The sequence below is a fragment of the Engystomops pustulosus genome, chromosome 11 (assembly GCF_040894005.1).
Source record: "Engystomops pustulosus chromosome 11, aEngPut4.maternal, whole genome shotgun sequence".
NCBI lineage: Eukaryota > Metazoa > Chordata > Amphibia > Anura > Leptodactylidae > Engystomops > Engystomops pustulosus.
In genome coordinates, this window is record NC_092421.1 from 89,368,407 (window position 1) to 89,391,196 (window position 22,790).

The following is a 22,790-nucleotide window of genomic DNA, read 5'->3' on the forward strand; positions in this document are numbered from 1 at the left end:
TGTCACCCCCCTCATCCTCATAGACTGTAAGCTCTTGTGTCACCCCCTCATCCTCATAGACTGTAAGCTCTTGTGTCCTCCCCTCATCCTCATAGACTGTAAGCTCTTGTGTCACCCCCTCATCCTCATAGACTGTAAGCTCTTGTGCCCCCCCTCATCCTCATAGACTGTAAGCTCTTGTGTCACCCCCTCATCCTCATAGACTGTAAGCTCTTGTGATCAGGGATGACTGTTATTGTTGTGACGTTACATAATTTAATTAGAAATAAGAACACAACACTTGAAATGTGGGGAGAAAAAAAATGTATTCACTCGGTTTTGTGAAGACATGAACCAGCCAAGTACTGCGAGAGGACCCCGGAGATACAGGACCCTGGACGAGAGCCCCGCAGAGTCCTGCCCCCGGCGCAGCCTGAACCCTCCCTGTGCCGGAGCCAGATTGGGGAGAAGTGCAGCAATAACCCAAAAACAAAGCCGCCCCAAGCCTTCAACATGAGAACCAAAAACAGCCTCTATCCCATAATCCTCGCTGAGGAGGGAACACAGAACACGCACAGACGTCAGGGGGGATTAGCTCTTCACCCGCTGGTAGAAGTAAATGTATCCAAGGTCTTTTGGAGGTTTTTCAGACGCACAAACCTTCTGGTCGTTGTAGATCACCCACCTGAAGAAGACAACAAAGGCGTCAGCGGTGGAGAGGAGAGGAAGGGGCCCCACGCCAGAGAGAGAGAGAGAGGAGAGGAGAGGAGGGGGCCCCACGCCAGAGAGAGAGAGAGAGGAGAGGAGGGGGCCCCACGCCAGAGAGAGAGAGAGAGGAGAGGAGAGGAGGGGGCCCCACGCCAGAGAGAGAGAGAGAGGAGAGGAGAGGAGGGGGCCCCACGCCAGAGAGAGAGAGAGAGGAGAGGAGAGGAGGGGGCCCCACGCCAGAGAGAGAGAGAGAGGAGAGGAGAGGAGGGGGCCCCACCCCAGAGAGAGAGAGAGAGGAGAGGAGAGGAGGGGGCCCCACGCCAGAGAGAGAGAGAGAGGAGAGGAGAGGAGGGGGCCCCACGCCAGAGAGAGAGAGAGAGGAGAGGAGAGGAGGGGGCCCCACCCCAGAGAGAGAGAGAGAGAGGAGACACGAGGGGCAAGGAGGGGGCCCCACCCCAGAGAGAGAGAGAGAGAGAGAGAGGAGACACGAGGGGCAAGGAGGGGGCCCCACCCCAGAGAGAGAGGAGACACGAGGGGCAAGGAGGGGGCCCCACGCCAGAGAGAGAGAGAGGAGACACGAGGGGCAAGGAGGGGGCCCCACCCCAGAGAGAGAGAGAGGAGACACGAGGGGCAAGGAGGGGGCCCCACGCCAGAGAGAGAGAGAGGAGACACGAGGGGCAAGGAGGGGGCCCCACCCCAGAGAGAGAGAGAGGAGACACGAGGGGCAAGGAGGGGGCCCCACCCCAGAGAGAGAGAGAGGAGACACGAGGGGCAAGGAGGGGGCCCCACGCCAGAGAGAGAGGAGACGAGGGGCAAGGAGGGGGCCCCACGCCAGAGAGAGAGGAGACGAGGGGCAAGGAGGGGGCCCCACGCCAGAGAGAGAGAGAGAGAGAGAGAGAGAGAGAGGAGACGAGGGGCAAGGAGGGGGCCCCACGCCAGAGAGAGAGAGAGAGAGAGAGAGAGAGAGACGAGGGGCAAGGAGGGGGCCCCACGCCAGAGAGAGAGAGAGAGAGAGAGAGAGAGAGACACGAGGGGCAAGGAGGGGGCCCCACGCCAGAGAGAGAGAGAGAGAGAGAGAGAGAGAGAGAGAGAGGAGACACAAGGGGCAAGGAGGGGGCCCCACGCCAGAGAGAGAGAGAGAGAGAGAGGAGACACAAGGGGCAAGGAGGGGGCCCCACGCCAGAGAGAGAGAGAGAGGAGACGAGGGGCAAGGAGGGGGCCTCACGCCAGAGAGAGAGAGAGAGAGAGAGAGAGAGAGAGAGAGAGAGGAGACGAGGGGCAAGGAGGGGGCCCCACGCCAGAGAGAGAGAGAGAGAGAGAGAGAGAGACGAGGGGCAAGGAGGGGGCCCCACGCCAGAGAGAGAGAGAGAGAGAGAGAGAGAGAGAGGAGACACAAGGGGCAAGGAGGGGGCCCCACGCCAGAGAGAGAGAGAGAGGAGACGAGGGGCAAGGAGGGGGCCTCACGCCAGAGAGAGAGAGAGAGAGAGAGAGAGAGAGAGAGAGAGAGGAGACGAGGGGCAAGGAGGGGGCCCCACGCCAGAGAGAGAGAGAGAGAGAGAGAGAGAGACGAGGGGCAAGGAGGGGGCCCCACGCCAGAGAGAGAGAGAGAGAGAGAGAGAGAGAGAGAGGAGACACAAGGGGCAAGGAGGGGGCCCCACGCCAGAGAGAGAGAGAGAGAGAGAGGAGACACAAGGGGCAAGGAGGGGGCCCCACGCCAGAGAGAGAGAGAGAGGAGACGAGGGGCAAGGAGGGGGCCTCACGCCAGAGAGAGAGAGAGAGAGAGAGAGAGAGAGAGAGAGAGAGAGAGAGAGACGAGGGGCAAGGAGGGGGCCCCACGCCAGAGAGAGAGAGAGAGAGAGGAGACGAGGGGCAAGGAGGGGGCCCCACGCCAGAGAGAGAGGAGACACAAGGGGCAAGGAGGGGGCCCCACGCCAGAGAGAGAGAGAGAGAGAGGAGACGAGGGGCAAGGAGGGGGCCCCACGCCAGAGAGAGAGAGAGAGAGAGGAGACAAGGGGCAAGGAGGGGGCCCCAGGCCAGAGAGAGAGGAGACGAGGGGCAAGGAGGGGGCCCCACGCCAGAGAGAGAGGAGACGAGGGGCAAGGAGGGGGCCCCACCCCAGAGAGAGAGAAGACGAGGGGCAAGGAGGGGGCCCCACGCCAGAGAGAGAGAGAGAGGAGACAAGGGGCAAGGAGGGGGCCCCACCCCAGAGAGAGAGAAGACGAGGGGCAAGGGGGGCATCTCACCGTCCGTCCTTCTTGATATGACACACGTAGTGACCGCACATGGTGGACGTTCCCATATGACTGATGAATGCGAACAGCTCGTACCCTGAAAGGATAAAACATAATAATCACACAAAGACCTGAGCGATCCCCACCCTGAACCCCATGTGTCAGCCCTTATAGTATCCATAGTGTCAGCGACTCATTAGATACAATGTGACCAACACAATGACTATGACGGACACTCACGGCCGTTTCCATCCTTGACGCGAGGTCCGGCCGCAGGGAGACTCTCAGAGACCGACTCTGCAGCGGATCGTCCTTCTGACAGGTCCATGGCGGCTTCAGCATCCAGGTCATCGATGTGAGAGAAGATCCAGTCCACGGCTCGCTCCAGACTGTTGTTCTATAGGGGATGTGAAGCAGCAGATTATCCTCCTACCTCACATGACAAGATGTAGGGAGCAGGCACAATCATGGCGTAGGACTAACCGTAGAGCGCAGCGCCTTCACGGCTTGTTCTTGGGAGAAGCCCATGGATATAATGGTGGCTATGTGCTCCTCGGATGGAGGGTCTCCTCCTGTGGGGACTGACGGTGGAGCGCTGACCCCGGATAAAACTAGAGGATGAGCAAAATCTGCAGGGAAAAGGAATAATACACGTCACATCCCCATAGCGGTGCACACTCAGGGCGGAGGACGCTCCAGGATGGAATCTACTGTAACAAACACTTGAAATACAATCATGAAATGGAGAAAGCAATAACCATTAGTACAATGCAGGGGTCCCCCCTCTTGGCTATGCTGAGCCCCAATGTCCACGCACAGACACGTCTCCAGGGTCCTCTGTGCGGCTCCTTCATTCCCGGGATCACTAGAAATGTTATACCCTGGCAGAATAATGGGACTAACAATCACCTGGATCGTCCATGTGTGACATCACCCACGTCATGGCCGCTTCGGCGCCGCTGTTACCGGTATAATAAACCGCTTTACGACAAGCTTCCACCGGGAATCCCATCTCCACCAGCTGCGTGACCACCGACTCATCCAGCATGGGGGCTGCAGGCAGGACAGGGATATCAGTGCATTACAGGCTAACAGTCCTATTAGAGGGGTTCAGAGACACCCCCAAAGAGGAGAACAGAGAAAGAGACAGCAATAGATCCCAGGGGGCAGGGAGCCCAACGGCAGACCCCCCTCCCCCGGTACAGACACACAGCGCATGCACGGACATTCACATCATAGTCTATGGATGTGGTGTCAGCTCCAATCTTCTAGGATCCAGTCATTGCCTGATAGAAGAAGCCCTCCGGGGTCATGTACAGAGGCCAAGGCACCGACAGGACGCTCCCGGGGGTCTCGCATCACCCGATCACCCATCATTCACAAGTCCCACAAGAGTCAGAAACACTAACATGTCGGAGAGGAGAAGTGAGGGGAGCAGTACGAGTCGTCATCATCGTTGCCATAGAAACCAAGGCTACCTTTGGGCTCATCTGGGGTCACCAATGGAGGGGCAACATCTGGAAGTTCTTCTTCATCCCCTTGCAGACCCCCGCCCCGAAACTGAGACAGGTCCAGCTCCTCCGGAACATCAATTGAGACGTCTAAAGATAAAGAAATCGAGAGAAGTCAATGCACAGGATGGAGAGGATAGAGGGGTGCAGAATCCAGCAGAGACCCCTGGGATTTACCCCTAGAGCCTATACTGGTACTGGGGCTGACACAGAATAAAGTCCCTTCATACACAGATGCTGGGAGCAGCTAAAACTTGTCTGTACCAAACTTCGAATTCTTAAAGGGATTTTCCAGAAGTAGGATAGTGTCGACCCATCAGATCATTCCACCAATGAGCTGCCACAGACAGTGTCAATGATAGCACAGGGTGATGGCTGTAATAAGTCAGTAGCGGGGACGTAACTGCAATGGTCGAGTCCTTACCCAATTTCTTTGGAACCCAGTCCAGACCAAAGGTGAATTTCTTAATCTGGATGACCAAGTAATCAGGGAATGAGGCAAAGCGGGATGTCCTAAGACAGAGGTAAAAAAGTTACACAGATTTCCAGCCACCCCCATCCCAAGGACAAGGGGTTCACACAGGAGGGTCCTGCATGTTACTAATGTCCAATTCACACCACATGTAAAATTGCTACTTGGTGTCCAGGACTAGAAACTCCCATAGAGGTAAAAGTCACATCTATACAGCCCTTGAGTCCCCCCCCCCCCCGCCCCACTCATCCTCAGACTGCAAGCTCTTGTGTCCTCCCCTCAACCTCATAGACTGTAAGCTCTTGTGTCACCCCCTCATCCTCATAGACTGTAAGCTCTTGTGTCCCCCCCTCATCCTCATAGACTGTAAGCTCTTGTGGCACCCCCTAATCCTCATAGACTGTAAGCTCTTGTGCCCCCCCTCATCCTCACAGACTGTAAGCTCTTGTGTCCCTCCTCATCCTCATAGACTGTAAGCTCTTGTGTCACCCCCTCATCCTCATAGACTGTAAGCTCTTGTGTCACCCCCTCATCCTCATAGACTGTAAGCTCTTGTGTCACCCCTCATCCTCATAGAATGTAAGCTCTTGTGTCCTCCCCTCATCCTCATAGTCTGTAAGCTCGTGTATCCCCTCATCCTCATAGACTGTAAGCTCTTGTGTCCTCCCCTCTTCCTCATAGACTGTAAGCTCTTGTGTCCCCCTCATCCTTATAGTCTGTAAGCTCTTGTGTCACCCCCTCATCCTCATAGTCTGTAAGCTCGTGTCTCCCCTCATCCTCATAGACTGTAAGCTCTTGTGTCCTCCCCTCATCCTCATAGAATGTAAGCTCTTGTGTCCTCCCCTCATCCTCATAGACTGTAAGCTCTTGTGTCCCCCCTCATCCTCATAGTCTGTAAGCTCTTGTGTCACCCCCTCATCCTCATAGACTGTAAGCTCTTGTGTCCCCCCTCATCCTCATAGACTGTAAGCTCTTGTGTCCCCTCCTCATCCTCATAGAATGTAAGCTCTTGTGTCCTCCCCTCATCCTCATAGACTGTAAGCTCTTGTGGCACCCCCTAATCCTCATAGACTGTAAGCTCTTGTGTCCCCCCTCATCCTCATAGACTGTAAGCTCTTGTGTCACCTCCTCATCCTCATAGAATGTAAGCTCTTGTGTCACCCCCTCATCCTCATAGACTGTAAGCTCTTGTGTCACCCCCTCATCCTCATAGACTGTAAGCTCTTGTGTCACCTCCTCATCCTCATAGACTGTAAGCTCTTGTGTCACCTCCTCATCCTCATAGACTGTAAGCTCCTGTGTCACCCCCTCATCCTCATAGACTGTAAGCTCTTGTGTCACCCCCTCATCCTCATAGACTGTAAGCTCCTGTGTCACCCCCTCATCCTCATAGACTGTAAGCTCCTGTGTCACCCCTCATCCTCATAGACTGTAAGCTCTTGTGTCACCCCCTCATCCTCATAGACTGTAAGCTCCTGTGTCACCCCCTCATCCTCATAGACTGTAAGCTCTTGTGTCACCCCCCCTCATCCTCATAGACTGTAAGCTCTTGTGTCCCCCCTCATCCTCATAGACTGTAAGCTCTTGTGTCACCCCCTCATCCTCATAGACTGTAAGCTCTTGTGTCCCCCCCTCCTCCTCATAGACTGTAAGCTCCTGTGTCACCCCCTCATCCTCATAGACTGTAAGCTCCTGTGTCACCCCCTCATCCTCATAGACTGTAAGCTCTTGTGTCACCCCCCCTCATCCTCATAGACTGTAAGCTCTTGTGTCCCCCCTCATCCTCATAGACTGTAAGCTCTTGTGTCACCCCCTCATCCTCATAGACTGTAAGCTCTTGTGTCACCCCCTCATCCTCATAGACTGTAAGCTCCTGTGTCACCCCCTCATCCTCATAGACTGTAAGCTCCTGTGTCACCCCCTCATCCTCATAGACTGTAAGCTCTTGTGTCACCCCCCCTCATCCTCATAGACTGTAAGCTCTTGTGTCCCCCCTCATCCTCATAGACTGTAAGCTCTTGTGTCACCCCCTCATCCTCATAGACTGTAAGCTCTTGTGTCACCCCCTCATCCTCATAGACTGTAAGCTCTTGTGTCCCCCCCCCTCATCCTCATAGACTGTAAGCTCTTGTGTCACCCCCTCATCCTCATAGACTGTAAGCTCTTGTGTCACCCCCTCATCCTCATAGACTGTAAGCTCTTGTGTCCCCCTCATCCTCATAGACTGTAAGCTCTTGTGTCCCCCCTCATCCTCATAGACTGTAAGCTCTTGTGTCACCTCCTCATCCTCATAGACTGTAAGCTCGTGTCCCCCCTCATCCTCATAGACTGTAAGCTCTTGTGTCACCCCCTCATCCTCATAGACTGTAAGCTCCTGTGTCACCCCCTCATCCTCATAGACTGTAAGCTCTTGTGTCCCCCCATCCTCATAGTCTGTAAGCTCTTGTGTCACCCTCTCCTCCTCATAGACTGTAAGCTCTTGTGTCACCCCTCATCCTCATAGACTGTAAGCTCTTGTGTCACCCCCTCATCCTCATAGACTGTAAGCTCTTGTGTCCCCCCCCCCTCATCCTCATAGACTGTAAGCTCTTGTGTCACCCCCTCATCCTCATAGACTGTAAGCTCTTGTGTCACCCCCTCATCCTCATAGACTGTAAGCTCCTGTGTCACCCCCTCATCCTCATAGACTGTAAGCTCTTGTGTCCTCCTCATCCTCATAGACTGTAAGCTCTTGTGTCCCCCCCTCCTCCTCATAGACTGTAAGCTCCTGTGTCACCCCCTCATCCTCATAGACTGTAAGCTCTTGTGTCACCCCCTCATCCTCATAGACTGTAAGCTCTTGTGTCCCCCCCCCCTCATCCTCATAGACTGTAAGCTCTTGTGTCACCCCCTCATCCTCATAGACTGTAAGCTCCTGTGTCACCCCCTCATCCTCATAGACTGTAAGCTCTTGTGTCCTCCTCATCCTCATAGACTGTAAGCTCTTGTGTCCCCCCCCCTCATCCTCATAGACTGTAAGCTCTTGTGTCACCCCCTCATCCTCATAGACTGTAAGCTCTTGTGTCACCCCCTCATCCTCATAGACTGTAAGCTCTTGTGTCCCCCTCATCCTCATAGACTGTAAGCTCTTGTGTCCCCCCTCATCCTCATAGACTGTAAGCTCTTGTGTCACCTCCTCATCCTCATAGACTGTAAGCTCGTGTCCCCCCTCATCCTCATAGACTGTAAGCTCTTGTGTCACCCCCTCATCCTCATAGACTGTAAGCTCCTGTGTCACCCCCTCATCCTCATAGACTGTAAGCTCTTGTGTCCCCCCCATCCTCATAGTCTGTAAGCTCTTGTGTCACCCTCTCCTCCTCATAGACTGTAAGCTCTTGTGTCACCCCTCATCCTCATAGACTGTAAGCTCTTGTGTCACCCCCTCATCCTCATAGACTGTAAGCTCTTGTGTCCCCCCCCCCTCATCCTCATAGACTGTAAGCTCTTGTGTCACCCCCTCATCCTCATAGACTGTAAGCTCTTGTGTCACCCCCTCATCCTCATAGACTGTAAGCTCCTGTGTCACCCCCTCATCCTCATAGACTGTAAGCTCTTGTGTCCTCCTCATCCTCATAGACTGTAAGCTCTTGTGTCCCCCCCTCCTCCTCATAGACTGTAAGCTCCTGTGTCACCCCCTCATCCTCATAGACTGTAAGCTCTTGTGTCACCCCCTCATCCTCATAGACTGTAAGCTCTTGTGTCCCCCCCCCCCTCATCCTCATAGACTGTAAGCTCTTGTGTCACCCCCTCATCCTCATAGACTGTAAGCTCCTGTGTCACCCCCTCATCCTCATAGACTGTAAGCTCTTGTGTCCCTCCTCATCCTCATAGACTGTAAGCTCTTGTGTCCTCCTCCTCCTCATAGACTGTAAGCTCCTGTGTCACCCCCTCATCCTCATAGACTGTAAGCTCTTGTGTCCTCCTCATCCTCATAGACTGTAAGCTCTTGTGTCCCCCCCTCCTCCTCATAGACTGTAAGCTCCTGTGTCACCCCCTCATCCTCATAGACTGTAAGCTCTTGTGTCACCCCCTCATCCTCATAGACTGTAAGCTCTTGTGTCACCTCCTCATCCTCATAGACTGTAAGCTCTTGTGTCACCCCCTCATCCTCATAGACTGTAAGCTCTTGTGTCACCCCCTCATCCTCATAGACTGTAAGCTCTTGTGTCCCCCTCATCCTCATAGACTGTAAGCTCTTGTGTCCCCCCTCATCCTCATAGACTGTAAGCTCTTGTGTCACCTCCTCATCCTCATAGACTGTAAGCTCTTGTGTCCCCCCTCATCCTCATAGACTGTAAGCTCTTGTGTCACCTCCTCATCCTCATAGACTGTAAGCTCTTGTGTCCCCTCATCCTCATAGACTGTAAGCTCTTGTGTCACCTCCTCATCCTCATAGACTGTAAGCTCTTGTGTCCCTCCTCATCCTCATAGACTGTAAGCTCTTGTGTCACCTCCTCATCCTCATAGACTGTAAGCTCGTGTCCCCCCTCATCCTCATAGACTGTAAGCTCTTGTGTCACCCCCTCATCCTCATAGACTGTAAGCTCCTGTGTCACCCCCTCATCCTCATAGACTGTAAGCTCTTGTGTCCCCCCCATCCTCATAGTCTGTAAGCTCTTGTGTCACCCTCTCCTCCTCATAGACTGTAAGCTCTTGTGTCACCCCTCATCCTCATAGACTGTAAGCTCTTGTGTCACCCCCTCATCCTCATAGACTGTAAGCTCTTGTGTCCCCCCCCCCTCATCCTCATAGACTGTAAGCTCTTGTGTCACCCCCTCATCCTCATAGACTGTAAGCTCTTGTGTCACCCCCTCATCCTCATAGACTGTAAGCTCCTGTGTCACCCCCTCATCCTCATAGACTGTAAGCTCTTGTGTCCTCCTCATCCTCATAGACTGTAAGCTCTTGTGTCCCCCCCTCCTCCTCATAGACTGTAAGCTCCTGTGTCACCCCCTCATCCTCATAGACTGTAAGCTCTTGTGTCACCCCCTCATCCTCATAGACTGTAAGCTCTTGTGTCCCCCCCCCCCTCATCCTCATAGACTGTAAGCTCTTGTGTCACCCCCTCATCCTCATAGACTGTAAGCTCCTGTGTCACCCCCTCATCCTCATAGACTGTAAGCTCTTGTGTCCTCCTCATCCTCATAGACTGTAAGCTCTTGTGTCCCCCCCCCTCATCCTCATAGACTGTAAGCTCTTGTGTCACCCCCTCATCCTCATAGACTGTAAGCTCTTGTGTCACCCCCTCATCCTCATAGACTGTAAGCTCTTGTGTCCCCCTCATCCTCATAGACTGTAAGCTCTTGTGTCCCCCCTCATCCTCATAGACTGTAAGCTCTTGTGTCACCTCCTCATCCTCATAGACTGTAAGCTCGTGTCCCCCCTCATCCTCATAGACTGTAAGCTCTTGTGTCACCCCCTCATCCTCATAGACTGTAAGCTCCTGTGTCACCCCCTCATCCTCATAGACTGTAAGCTCTTGTGTCCCCCCCATCCTCATAGTCTGTAAGCTCTTGTGTCACCCTCTCCTCCTCATAGACTGTAAGCTCTTGTGTCACCCCTCATCCTCATAGACTGTAAGCTCTTGTGTCACCCCCTCATCCTCATAGACTGTAAGCTCTTGTGTCCCCCCCCCCTCATCCTCATAGACTGTAAGCTCTTGTGTCACCCCCTCATCCTCATAGACTGTAAGCTCTTGTGTCACCCCCTCATCCTCATAGACTGTAAGCTCCTGTGTCACCCCCTCATCCTCATAGACTGTAAGCTCTTGTGTCCTCCTCATCCTCATAGACTGTAAGCTCTTGTGTCCCCCCCTCCTCCTCATAGACTGTAAGCTCCTGTGTCACCCCCTCATCCTCATAGACTGTAAGCTCTTGTGTCACCCCCTCATCCTCATAGACTGTAAGCTCTTGTGTCCCCCCCCCCCTCATCCTCATAGACTGTAAGCTCTTGTGTCACCCCCTCATCCTCATAGACTGTAAGCTCCTGTGTCACCCCCTCATCCTCATAGACTGTAAGCTCTTGTGTCCCTCCTCATCCTCATAGACTGTAAGCTCTTGTGTCCTCCTCCTCCTCATAGACTGTAAGCTCCTGTGTCACCCCCTCATCCTCATAGACTGTAAGCTCTTGTGTCCTCCTCATCCTCATAGACTGTAAGCTCTTGTGTCCCCCCCTCCTCCTCATAGACTGTAAGCTCCTGTGTCACCCCCTCATCCTCATAGACTGTAAGCTCTTGTGTCACCCCCTCATCCTCATAGACTGTAAGCTCTTGTGTCACCTCCTCATCCTCATAGACTGTAAGCTCTTGTGTCACCCCCTCATCCTCATAGACTGTAAGCTCTTGTGTCACCCCCTCATCCTCATAGACTGTAAGCTCTTGTGTCCCCCTCATCCTCATAGACTGTAAGCTCTTGTGTCCCCCCTCATCCTCATAGACTGTAAGCTCTTGTGTCACCTCCTCATCCTCATAGACTGTAAGCTCTTGTGTCCCCCCTCATCCTCATAGACTGTAAGCTCTTGTGTCACCTCCTCATCCTCATAGACTGTAAGCTCTTGTGTCCCCTCATCCTCATAGACTGTAAGCTCTTGTGTCACCTCCTCATCCTCATAGACTGTAAGCTCTTGTGTCCCTCCTCATCCTCATAGACTGTAAGCTCTTGTGTCACCTCCTCATCCTCATAGACTGTAAGCTCTTGTGTCCCCTCATCCTCATAGACTGTAAGCTCTTGTGTCACCTCCTCATCCTCATAGACTGTAAGCTCTTGTGTCCCTCCTCATCCTCATAGACTGTAAGCTCTTGTGTCACCCCTCATCCTCATAGACTGTAAGCTCTTGTGTCACCCCCTCATCCTCATAGACTGTAAGCTCTTGTGTCACCCCCTCATCCTCATAGACTGTAAGCTCTTGTGTCACCCCCTCATCCTCAGACTGTAAGCTCTTGTGTCCCTCCTCATCCTCATAGACTGTAAGCTCTTGTGTCTCCCCTCATCCTCATAGACTGTAAGCTCTTGTGTCCCCCTCATCCTCATAGACTGTAAGCTCTTGTGTCACCCCCTCATCCTCATAGACTGTAAGCTCTTGTGTCCTCCCCTCATCCTCATAGACTGTAAGCTCTTGTGTCACCCCCTCATCCTCATAGACTGTAAGCTCTTGTGTCCTCCTCATCCTCATAGACTGTAAGCTCTTGTGTCACCCCCTCATCCTCATAGACTGTAAGCTCTTGTGTCCTCCCCCTCATCCTCATAGACTGTAAGCTCTTGTGTCACCCCCTCATCCTCATAGACTGTAAGCTCTTGTGTCCCCCTCATCCTCATAGACTGTAAGCTCTTGTGTCACCCCCTCATCCTCATAGACTGTAAGCTCTTGTGTCACCCCCTCATCCTCATAGACTGTAAGCTCTTGTGTCACCCCCTCATCCTCATAGACTGTAAGCTCTTGTGTCCCCCTCATCCTCATAGACTAAGCTCTTGTGTCCCCCTCATCCTCATAGACTGTAAGCTCTTGTGTCATCCCCTCATCCTCATAGACTGTAAGCTCTTGTGTCCCCCCTCATCCTCATAGACTGTAAGCTCTTGTGTCACCCCCTCATCCTCATAGACTGTAAGCTCTTGTGTCCCCCCCTCATCCTCATAGACTGTAAGCTCTTGTGTCACCCCCTCATCCTCATAGACTGTAAGCTCTTGTGTCCCCTCATCCTCATAGACTGTAAGCTCTTGTGTCCTCCTCATCCTCATAGACTGTAAGCTCTTGTGTCCCCCTCATCCTCATAGACTGTAAGCTCTTGTGTCCTCCTCATCCTCATAGACTGTAAGCTCTTGTGTCACCCTCATCCTCATAGACTGTAAGATCTTGTGTCCCCCCCTCATCCTCATAGACTGTAAGCTCTTGTGTCCCCCCCTCATCCTCATAGACTGTAAGCTCTTGTGTCACCCCCTCATCCTCATAGACTGTAAGCTCTTGTGTCCCCTCATCCTCATAGACTGTAATCTCTTGTGTCCCCCTCATCCTCATAGACTGTAACCTCTTGTGTCTCCCCTCATCCTCATAGACTGTAAGCTCTTGTGATCAGGGATGTCATTTCTCTGTAATGTTCCCCAGATTCTGTGAAGTGCTACACAATGTGATACCCTCTATATAAGATTATTATTAAACCCTCAGCTCGGGGAAACATTCATCCTTATAACAAGGTTTTCTGGGGGCCGCTGCTGAAGCAATCACTAATGAACACCTGATGTGCAGTACCCAGGTCTGACCACTACACAGGTAATGGTGCCGTCTGCCTCCTGAGGCCAAAAACAATATAATAATATAAGTTTAGTGTTTGACATGTTTCATATGGAGGATGAACCTAACCCCCCCGGCTGGACCCTGCTCTAACAGTCCGGATCAGAACACTGACTGCGGCACCTGTAGAGGGAAAGGGCTCCCTCTCCTTCTGGCATCACGTCTTCAGCACCGAGCAGCCAGCTCAGCCCATTCACCCACAGCCAACGCCATGTGTCGTTAAGGGGTTAAAAGGCAAGCAGAATGAAGGCTATGCTACAATTCTACGTCAGGTCTACGCCCGCCGGCCTAGGTCCAGAGCATGCCCAGGGCGCATGATAACATCTCCGTCCTTACTTGAGTGCAGTAGATTTGGCCTGCAGGGCGGCGCTCCAGAACTCATCCAGTTGCTCGGGGGCAGCGAAGGCTTCCAGACAGGATAAGAATGGGATCCGTGCTCTGACCAGTTCGGGTGGGGGGCGGTGATCCTGCTCCGCCTGCTGTCTGGCCTGTTCATAGGCAGCGAGCTCCTCTGCAGGACATATAGGGGACAGGTGAGCCCAATAGGCGGTGAGACCCCCGTACACCCTGCACAGCCCGGGGCTCAGTCTGACCTTTGTTCTGTGCGGCCTCCATGGGCACCGGCAGCTGGAGGATGTACTCCACTCGTTGTGTGTACTTCACTTTCTGAGACACCTGACACTTAATCTTCTCTTCCACCAAAAAACGGAAAACTTCATTGGGATTGGAAGAACTTCGGCAATTTCTCTGCGGAGACATAAGGAGGAGTCACCCCGGAAAATATAAGTGCCCCATAATAACGCCGCCACTCACCTCCACCATGTTTATGAAGTGAAGGAAGAACTCCTGGGCGTCCTGCTGGCGGTTGGTGGAAAACTCGGGGTGTCCTTTACCAATAAGTGCCTTAAACATCCGCGGTGCAATCCCATCCTGCAAACCCTGGAAAACACGGGAGAACACACCCCAGAGTTATTGGTCTGTCTTACTAAGAGGAAAATGTCTTCTGAAGAAGTTTTAGATGCTTAGAAAACTTGTACCACATAAATGGGTGCAGCCCAAAAATTATGCAGAAGCCCCAGAAACCTGCAGGTGCAGAGTGATCACAGCCGCGCCTCACCTTCTGCTCCTCGCCCTCTTTCTCGAGTGCCGGCTTCGAGTATTCCCCAGACAACAAGCCGTGGCCGAGCTTCGCTCTGTGGAAGAGATGGATAACCAGGATAAGACAGCACAGAGGGGTCCGAACCACAAGAGCCGTCCAAGATCATCCGCACCGGATCAAGCCCCAGACACATCCATGCAATGTACCGGCACCTATATACACCAGACACTTACACTTGGGTGCTGAAATCCTGTGTGGGATCAGATGGTGCCCTATGGAATATTTGCTCCATTTGTTCCACATACCTGGAAGTCATCAAGAAAAAGATACAAGTCATTCTACTACTAAAGGGGGAGGGGGGACAGGGTCAGGAGGGGCCGGGATGTCTGCAGTGTAATAATATCACATGTTATGGATGATACAGGGTACAGGGTCAGGAGGGGCCGGGATGTCTGCAGTGTAATAATATCACATGTTATGGATGATACAGGGTACAGGGTCAGGAGGGGCCGGGATGTCTGCAGTGTAATAATATCACATGTTATGGATGATACATGGTACAGGGTCAGGAGGGGCTGGGATGTCTGCAGTGTAATAATATCACATGTTATGGATGATACATGGTACAGGGTCAGGAGGGGCTGGGATGTCTGCAGTGTAATAATATCACATGTTATGGATGATACATGGTACAGGGTCAGGAGGGGCCGGGATGTCTGCAGTGTAATAATATCACATGTTATGGATGATACAGGGTACAGGGTCAGGAGGGGCTGGGATGTCTGCAGTGTAATAATATCACATGTTATGGATGATACATGGTACAGGGTCAGGAGGGGCCGGGATGTCTGCAGTGTAATAATATCACATGTTATGGGTGATACATGGTACAGGGTCAGGAGGGGCCGGGATGTCTGCAGTGTAATAATATCACATGTTATGGATGATACATGGTACAGGGTCAGGAGGGGCCGGGATGTCTGCAGTGTAATAATATCACATGTTATGGATGATACATGGTACAGGGTCAGGAGGGGCCGGGATGTCTGCAGTGTAATAATATCACATGTTATGGATGATACATGGTACAGGGTCGGGAGGGGCCGGGATGTCTGCAGTGTAATAATATCACATGTTATGGAGGATACATGGTACAGGGTCAGGAGGGGCCGGGATGTCTGCAGTGTAATAATATCACATGTTATGGATGATACATGGTACAGGGTCAGGAGGGGCCGGGATGTCTGCAGTGTAATAATATCACATGTTATGGATGATACATGGTACAGGGTCAGGAGGGGCCGGGATGTCTGCAGTGTAATAATATCACATGTTATGGATGATACATGGTACAGGGTCAGGAGGGGCCGGGATGTCTGCAGTATAATAATATCAGAGGTTATGGATGATACATGGTACAGGGTAAGGAGGGGCCGGGATGTCTGCAGTGTAATAATATCACATGTTATGGATGATACATGGTACAGGGTCAGGAGGGGCCGGGATGTCTGCAGTGTAATAATATCACATGTTATGGATGATACATGGTACAGGGTCAGGAGGGGCCGGGATGTCTGCAGTGTAATAATATCACATGTTATGGATGATACATGGTACAGGGTCAGGAGGGGCTGGGATGTCTGCAGTGTAATAATATCACATGTTATGGATGATACATGGTACAGGGTCAGGAGGGGCCGGGATGTCTGCAGTGTAATAATATCACATGTTATGGATGATACATGGTACAGGGTCAGGAGGGGCCGGGATGTCTGCAGTGTAATAATATCACATGTTATGGATGATACATGGTACAGGGTCAGGAGGGGCCGGGATGTCTGCAGTGTAATAATATCACATGTTATGGATGATACATGGTACAGGGTCAGGAGGGGCCGGGATGTCTGCAGTGTAATAATATCACATGTTATGGATGATACATGGTACAGGGTCAGGAGGGGCCGGGATGTCTGCAGTGTAATAATATCACATGTTATGGATGATACATGGTACAGGGTCAGGAGGGGCCGGGATGTCTGCAGTGTAATAATATCACATGTTATGGATGATACATGGTACAGGGTCAGGAGGGGCCGGGATGTCTGCAGTGTAATAATATCACATGTTATGGATGATACATGGTACAGGGTCAGGAGGGGCCGGGATGTCTGCAGTGTAATAATATCACATGTTATGGATGATACATGGTACAGGGTCAGGAGGGGCCGGGATGTCTGCAGTGTAATAATATCACATGTTATGGATGATACATGGTACAGGGTCAGGAGGGGCCGGGATGTCTGCAGTGTAATAATATCACATGTTATGGATGATACATGGTACAGGGTCAGGATGTCTGCAGTGCAATAATATCACATGTTATGGATAATACATGGTACAGGGTCAGGAGGGGCTGGGATGTCTGCAGTGTAATAATATCACATGTTATGGATGATACATGGCACAGGGTCAGGAGGGGCCGGGATGTCTGCAGTGTAATAATATCACATGTTATGGATGATACATGGTACAGGGTCAGGAGGGGCTGGGATGTCTGCAGTGTAATAATATCACATGTCATGGATGATACATGGTACAGGGTCAGGAGGGGCTGGGATGTCTGCAGTGTAATAATATCACATGTTATGGATGATACATGGTACAGGGTCAGGAGGGGCCGGGATGTCTGCAGTGTAATAATATCACATGTTATGGGTGATACATGGTACAGGCTCAGGAGGGGCCGGGATGTCTGCAGTGTAATAATATCACATGTTATGGATGATACATGGTACAGGGTCTGGAGGGGCCGGGATGTCTGCAGTGTAATAATATCACATGTTATGGATGATACATGGTACAGGGTCAGGAGGGGCGGGATGTCTGCAGTGTAATAATATCACATGTTATAGATGATACATGGTGCAGGGTCAGGAGGGCCGGGATGTCTGCAGTGTAATAATATCACATGTTATGGATGATACATGGTACAGGGTCAGGAGGGGCCGGGATGTCTGCAGTGTAATAATATCACATGTTATGGGTGATACATGGTACAGGCTCAGGAGGGGCCGGGATGTCTGCAGTGTAATAATATCACATGTTATGGATGATACATGGTACAGGGTCAGGAGGGGCCGGGATGTCTGCAGTGTAATAATATCACATGTTATGGATGATACATGGTACAGGGTCAGGAGGGGCTGGGATGTCTGCAGTGTAATAATATCACATGTTATGGATGATACATGGTACAGGGTCAGGATTTCTGCAGTGTAATAATATCACATGTTATGGATGATACATGGTACAGGGTCAGGAGGGGCCGGGATGTCTGCAGTGTAATAATATCACATGTTATGGATGATACATGGTACAGGGTCAGGAGGGGCCGGGATGTCTGCAGTGTAATAATATCACATGTTATGGAGGATACATGGTACAGGGTCAGGAGGGGCCGGGATGTCTGCAGTGTAATAATATCACATGTTATGGATGATACATGGTACAGGGTCAGGAGGGGCTGGGATGTCTGCAGTGTAATAATATCACATGTTATGGATGGTACATGGTACAGGGGTCAGGATTTCTGCAGTGTAATAATATCACATGTTATGGATGATACATGGTACAGGGTCGGGAGGGGCCGGGATGTCTGCAGTGTAATAATATCACATGTTATGGATGATACATGGCACAGGGTCAGGAGGGGCCGGGATGTCTGCAGTGTAATAATATCACATGTTATGGATGATACATGGTACAGGGTCAGGAGGGGCCGGGATGTCTGCAGTGTAATAATATCACATGTTATGGATGATTGTTTTTGAGTATTATTACAGTGATATGATGAAATTTAGCTATTGCCTTTACTCATAACCTGTCTGTCTATCTGTCCGTTTGGGGATACATAGAGGATATGACTTGTCGGATCAATGACCGGAGTCACTTACTTGCGCTGAAAGGTCGGGATACTGAACACAACCTGCATGGTGGAGTTCAGGTAGCAGCTGTTCCCCAGGTTGCGGATCCCTGTGAACCCCTGTCCATACAAGGGCTGGAGCTGTACCCCTGATTCCTGGATCAGCTCCCATTCCCCAATCCTCTGGTTCATATCAATTTCCAGCTCAGTCATTGTCTTGTCCGTCTAGGAATAGGAAGAGATGTTACTCATGTGCAGACTGCGGCCGGGGGAGATCCCAGCACAGACCCCTCTCACCTTCTGCATCTTCATCATGTCGATTCCAAAGTGAGTAAGATGTTCGGACAGGTTGGGGTCCAGGACCATGTCGTCCTCATCGTAGGAATATACATCTGATAGAGAAGCGGAACAATGAGGAGCAGGGAAAGTTCAGCAATGCAGTGCAATCCAGTGACCGTCAGCTCCGGGGTCACATAGAACATATACACATGTGCAGTATCCTGCTTCATAAGAATGGAAAATCAATGGACTGAATGAAAAGAAATTGTTTCTATGAATTTCGGTGCACTATGGGCGTGGTCACGTAAGGTGCAGCGGACCTCCTGGCCAATGCTCAAATGCACATAATAACAGAAATTACAATTGAACTGCAAATCAAATCACTTTGTGTACAGGGATCTTTGCATCTAAGATGTATTTGTGGTATTCTGTGTATTCAGCTTCTACGCAGGGAACTCACCGCCTCCGTCTGGAGTGATTGTGCCCAGTTTCACGGCCAGCGGGTACCCGGTCTCCCTGTAGTGCTGCACAGCATGGTTATTCCCTCCGCTGCCATCAAAGTAGCGTCTTCCACAAAGGATGGCGCCGTCTGTCAGGTTGAGCCACAGGTTCTCCCGCAGATCGCACACGCTGCACTTCCACCCGCTGCAGACAGGAGAGGGCAGAGATATCAGGCATCTCAGGGCAAACACTGAATGGGCATCTTGTCCTAACAACTTTCCTTCACACCCCTCACATGAGCGCCAATCACTACCGCGTGATAGGAATTTACTAGTCATGAGACGTAAGTGACAGGGGCCTTGTAATGGAGGGGACTCCAGGAGGGGGTCCCCACTATGACTGCCAGGGCACATGCTCAGCCAGTGCTCTATTTAATTCTTAAAACAAAGACTAACTGGGTCCATTCTCTTACAGGCAAGTTAAATACAAAAAAGGTCCGCAAGGACCTCACTATAATTGTCTTTTTTATTTAGCGGAGTTTGTGTTGTGGCAGGACCTCTGTTCATACTAATGGTTTAGGACTCACAGTCAGCACGTGTTAGGGACAATCTTCATCAGTCCCATTACTCAGAAATAAAGAGAGCGGTATTAGACCCTCCGCACATTACATCCTGAGTACATGCACATCTCGGTGCTTCGGGCTTATAAATTATAGCTAGGCACCGCTGTAGAGGCAGGTCAGATGTTATATACACACCTAGCTACATCCAGATACAGTGCTTGCTGGGGGCTTATGAGGGTGATCTGTAGGGGACTAGATCCACACCACAACTCGGTAGATTTTTAACGTTAGTTGTAGTTCACCTTTCAAGTGTTGTACACATTGCATTAATATCTTAGTACTTTTATAAGTTATTTTCAATAAAAGTTTTAGACTATTGGGTCTCAGTGAGGTTCTGGCGGACCTTTTTTGTATTTAACGATTTAATTCTTCATTCATATGTACAACTCATGTGAGTTCCAGCAGACGGACCCACAGCAATCAGACACTTACCTCTTTTTACCATAGGGTCATAGTGGGAAAGCCCGATAATTCAATCTCCATGAATGAGGGCATCAATAGTTGTTAGTAGGAGATCATCACTCACCATGGGGGGATGCGTGGAGCCCCCTCTAGCTGCTGCAGATTGAATGCATGTTTGGAGACTTGCCGCACCTCCCCGTCCCATGCCTGGACCTCCTGCTTACGGGAAGCAGAGTCCGCAGCTAGGATGGCATCGATGGCAGAGGAGACCTGAGGGACGCAGGAAAATAGAGTGAGATACACAACAAGGAGAATGTAATAGAACAAGGCCTCAGAACATCCCAGGGTAAGTACCAGCATGTGCACAGAGATGTCCCCCCACCCCACACACCTCTGATTACCCACCCGGTCCCTGACCATCTCTGGGAGTCCCGATAGTCCATCCCGCTGAATCTCCAGGAACTCCGGCAGAATGACCAACGTGACCTCCTCCTCATACTCACACTGCTCATCACTCATGTCAAATCCGCCCTCCATCCCTAAAGAGAGGGGGAGACATGGCAATCAGAGACATCAGGACACAGGAACTCCTGCCCTGTTACATGACGGGTGGAGATGGCTCTTACCTATGGCGAGGCGGGTGGGCTTCTTGCGAGGGGGGTCTCCTGTGTTAGAGCTGGAGTCCTCAGATTTCTGTGGAATATATGATACATGGTCAGGTGATAATACAAACCCACTGATCCACTAATAACTCATCAGGTTTCATTGTGCAGAGATCCCTGAGCAGGGACAGGGAGAAGGTGTGGACAGGGTTGGATTCACTCTGGAGCTCCACCTCTGGGCCCCACAATTCTTGCTGTTTACAGGGGCTCTTGAGGAAAGCTTCAATGGCAATCCTAATCTGCCAACAACATCCCTGACCCCAGGAACATTTATAGGAACAAGGAGGGGGTTTTGGGCTTCACCATCACTGCCCTATGATTTGTACTTAGGGGCCATTTTAAAGTGTGTTAATTACCCCTGTCAGGCATCATAAGTGCGCAGAAGCTGACAGGTTCCCTTTAAACAAATCCCCCCATTCAGTACCGGTTTGGGGGTCCTCTTCATGTGCAGGAAGGCTCTCTGGCCGGTCTTGCTGTAGTGTTTCTCTACATAGGGTCTGCCAAACCCCAGGAAGGTGTTCATACAAATATACAGCCCGCCATCAGACTCCTGGAAGAGAAGACACAGTCAGATCCTTACATAGGACTGCAGAACAAGAACGGCCATAAAGTACATGAATACATCCGACTCCTCCGAGCCCTGATCACTGCAGCTTCTTGGCTCAGACACAATAGTGTCCCCCCCCAATGACTCCAGCAATCCGCACGTTATCCCTTATTCCGTCATTGTGTATAATCTGAGCCGTCCACGTGTCACCCGTTCTGGAAGAGCCGGGAATACGGACGGCCGGAGAGTGATGTCACCCGGCGCAGAAACGGTACATTTATATTTCTGTTCCCCCTCCATGTGGCCCCTGCTCCCGTACAGGGGAGCCCGTGATCAGGGGGATCACATCGACAGCTCCCGTACAGGGGACCCCGTCATCACATCCACAGCTCCCGTACAGGGGACCCCGTCATCACATCTACAGCTCCCGTACAGGGGACCCCCGTCATCACATCCACAGCTCCCGTACAGGGGACCCCGTCATCACATCCACAGCTCCCGTACAGGGGACCCCGTCATCACATCTACAGCTCCCGTACAGGGGACCCCGTCATCACATCCACAGCTCCCGTACAGGGGACCCCCGTCATCACATCCACAGCTCCCGTACAGGGGACCCTGTCATCACATCCACAGCTCCCGTACAGGGGACCCCGTGATCAGCCAGATGGGCGGTCTCTGTGCAGCTCCTCCATCAGGGCGGGGCCTGGCCCCCTGATTTGCATGCACTGGGTCATCTCTTCCATACAAGGGGTTGGGGTGTGGAGAATAAGCTTTCTGTTTCGGGTGAATATTCGGGTCACTACAGGCGGAGGTCCCGGGGCACAGGCGGCTCTCCCCGTACCGGTGTGTGGAAGGAGAAGGCGCACTCATCCTTGTGCACTCGGTCCCCGGCTCTGGGCACCCGGATAGTCGGCAGGACGGACAGCAGCGCATCCTTAACGTCCACCATGACTCCGGTTCCTGGATGAGAGTGACAAGGCTCCGCTTCCGGTGCCGCTCTGTCCTTCTCCTCGCAGTCTCAGTGGTGACGGGGCGGAGAGAGAAGGCAGAAGACGCATGCGCGATATACAATGCGAGGGGAAGGCTGAGGCTGGGCATGAGGCATGCGCATTAGACGCACATTGTCACGTGGTGTTAACCAGGCGGCCATGATTAATGAGGGCAGAAGATAATGGAAGATGGAGGCGGAATTATCCGACCAAGCAAATTCCCCACTTATTGTGCATGTTAGTAGATGGGACCTGCCTGACCGCGTCTTTGCTGGTACTGATCGAGGTCACAGCTGTCCGACTCCTTCCGTCTGATTAGGACGGAGCCTTTTTTCATTCATTTTTCACTCCCCACCTTCAAAAATCTTTTTAATTTTTCCTTGTGGGGGCCTGTTTTCTGTGTAACAAATTGCATTTCATAGAAACGGTATTTATTATTCCGCGCCGTTTACTGGGAATTGGGGAAAATTTCAATATGTGGTAAAATCAGTGAAAAAAAGGCATTTGCATCATTATTATCACAATATTTATACAGGTTTTATTGTGTCTTAATACATTTTAAAAGATTAAAACCTTCTGTACGAAATAAAACTGTTCTTTT

General features: G+C 51.6%; 1 protein-coding gene across 2 annotated transcripts; it reads right to left on the bottom strand.

The window, feature by feature from the left end:
* Nucleotides 1–286: 286 nt before the first annotated feature.
* On the bottom strand, nt 287–22,249 carry USP5 (ubiquitin specific peptidase 5). 2 transcript variants are annotated; one of them, XM_072131369.1, is made up of 20 exons: nt 22,042–22,249; nt 21,075–21,200; nt 20,615–20,681; nt 20,394–20,527; nt 20,113–20,258; nt 18,984–19,168; nt 18,542–18,636; nt 18,276–18,469; nt 14,556–14,627; nt 14,341–14,416; nt 14,037–14,162; nt 13,817–13,970; nt 13,560–13,734; nt 4,854–4,942; nt 4,328–4,519; nt 3,828–3,971; nt 3,402–3,547; nt 3,159–3,315; nt 2,931–3,015; nt 287–664 (listed from the first exon to the last, which is right to left on the bottom strand). In XM_072131369.1, exons 1-20 carry the CDS (start codon nt 22,147–22,149, stop codon nt 571–573), a joined length of 2,565 nt encoding a protein of 854 aa, XP_071987470.1. In that variant the 5' UTR covers nt 22,150–22,249; the 3' UTR covers nt 287–570. The 2 variants fall into 2 exon arrangements, with proteins under 2 accessions (XP_071987470.1, XP_071987471.1); XM_072131370.1 differs by having other exon boundaries at nt 4,397–4,519; nt 22,042–22,248.
* Between the last annotated feature and the right edge of the window lie 541 nt (nt 22,250–22,790).

Bases quoted from the DNA above. Each gene is read 5' to 3' on its own strand.
- USP5 (XM_072131369.1), bottom strand. From the start codon at position 22,149: ATGGTGGACGTTAAGGATGCGCTGCTGTCCGTCCTGCCGACTATCCGG. The intron at 20,259-20,393 runs GTGGGTAATCAG...TGCGTCCCTCAG, and splicing joins CAGAGATGGTCAGGGACCGG to GTCTCCTCTGCCATCGATGC. The intron at 13,735-13,816 runs GTCAGACTGAGC...TATGTCCTGCAG, and splicing joins GGAGGCCGCACAGAACAAAG to AGGAGCTCGCTGCCTATGAA.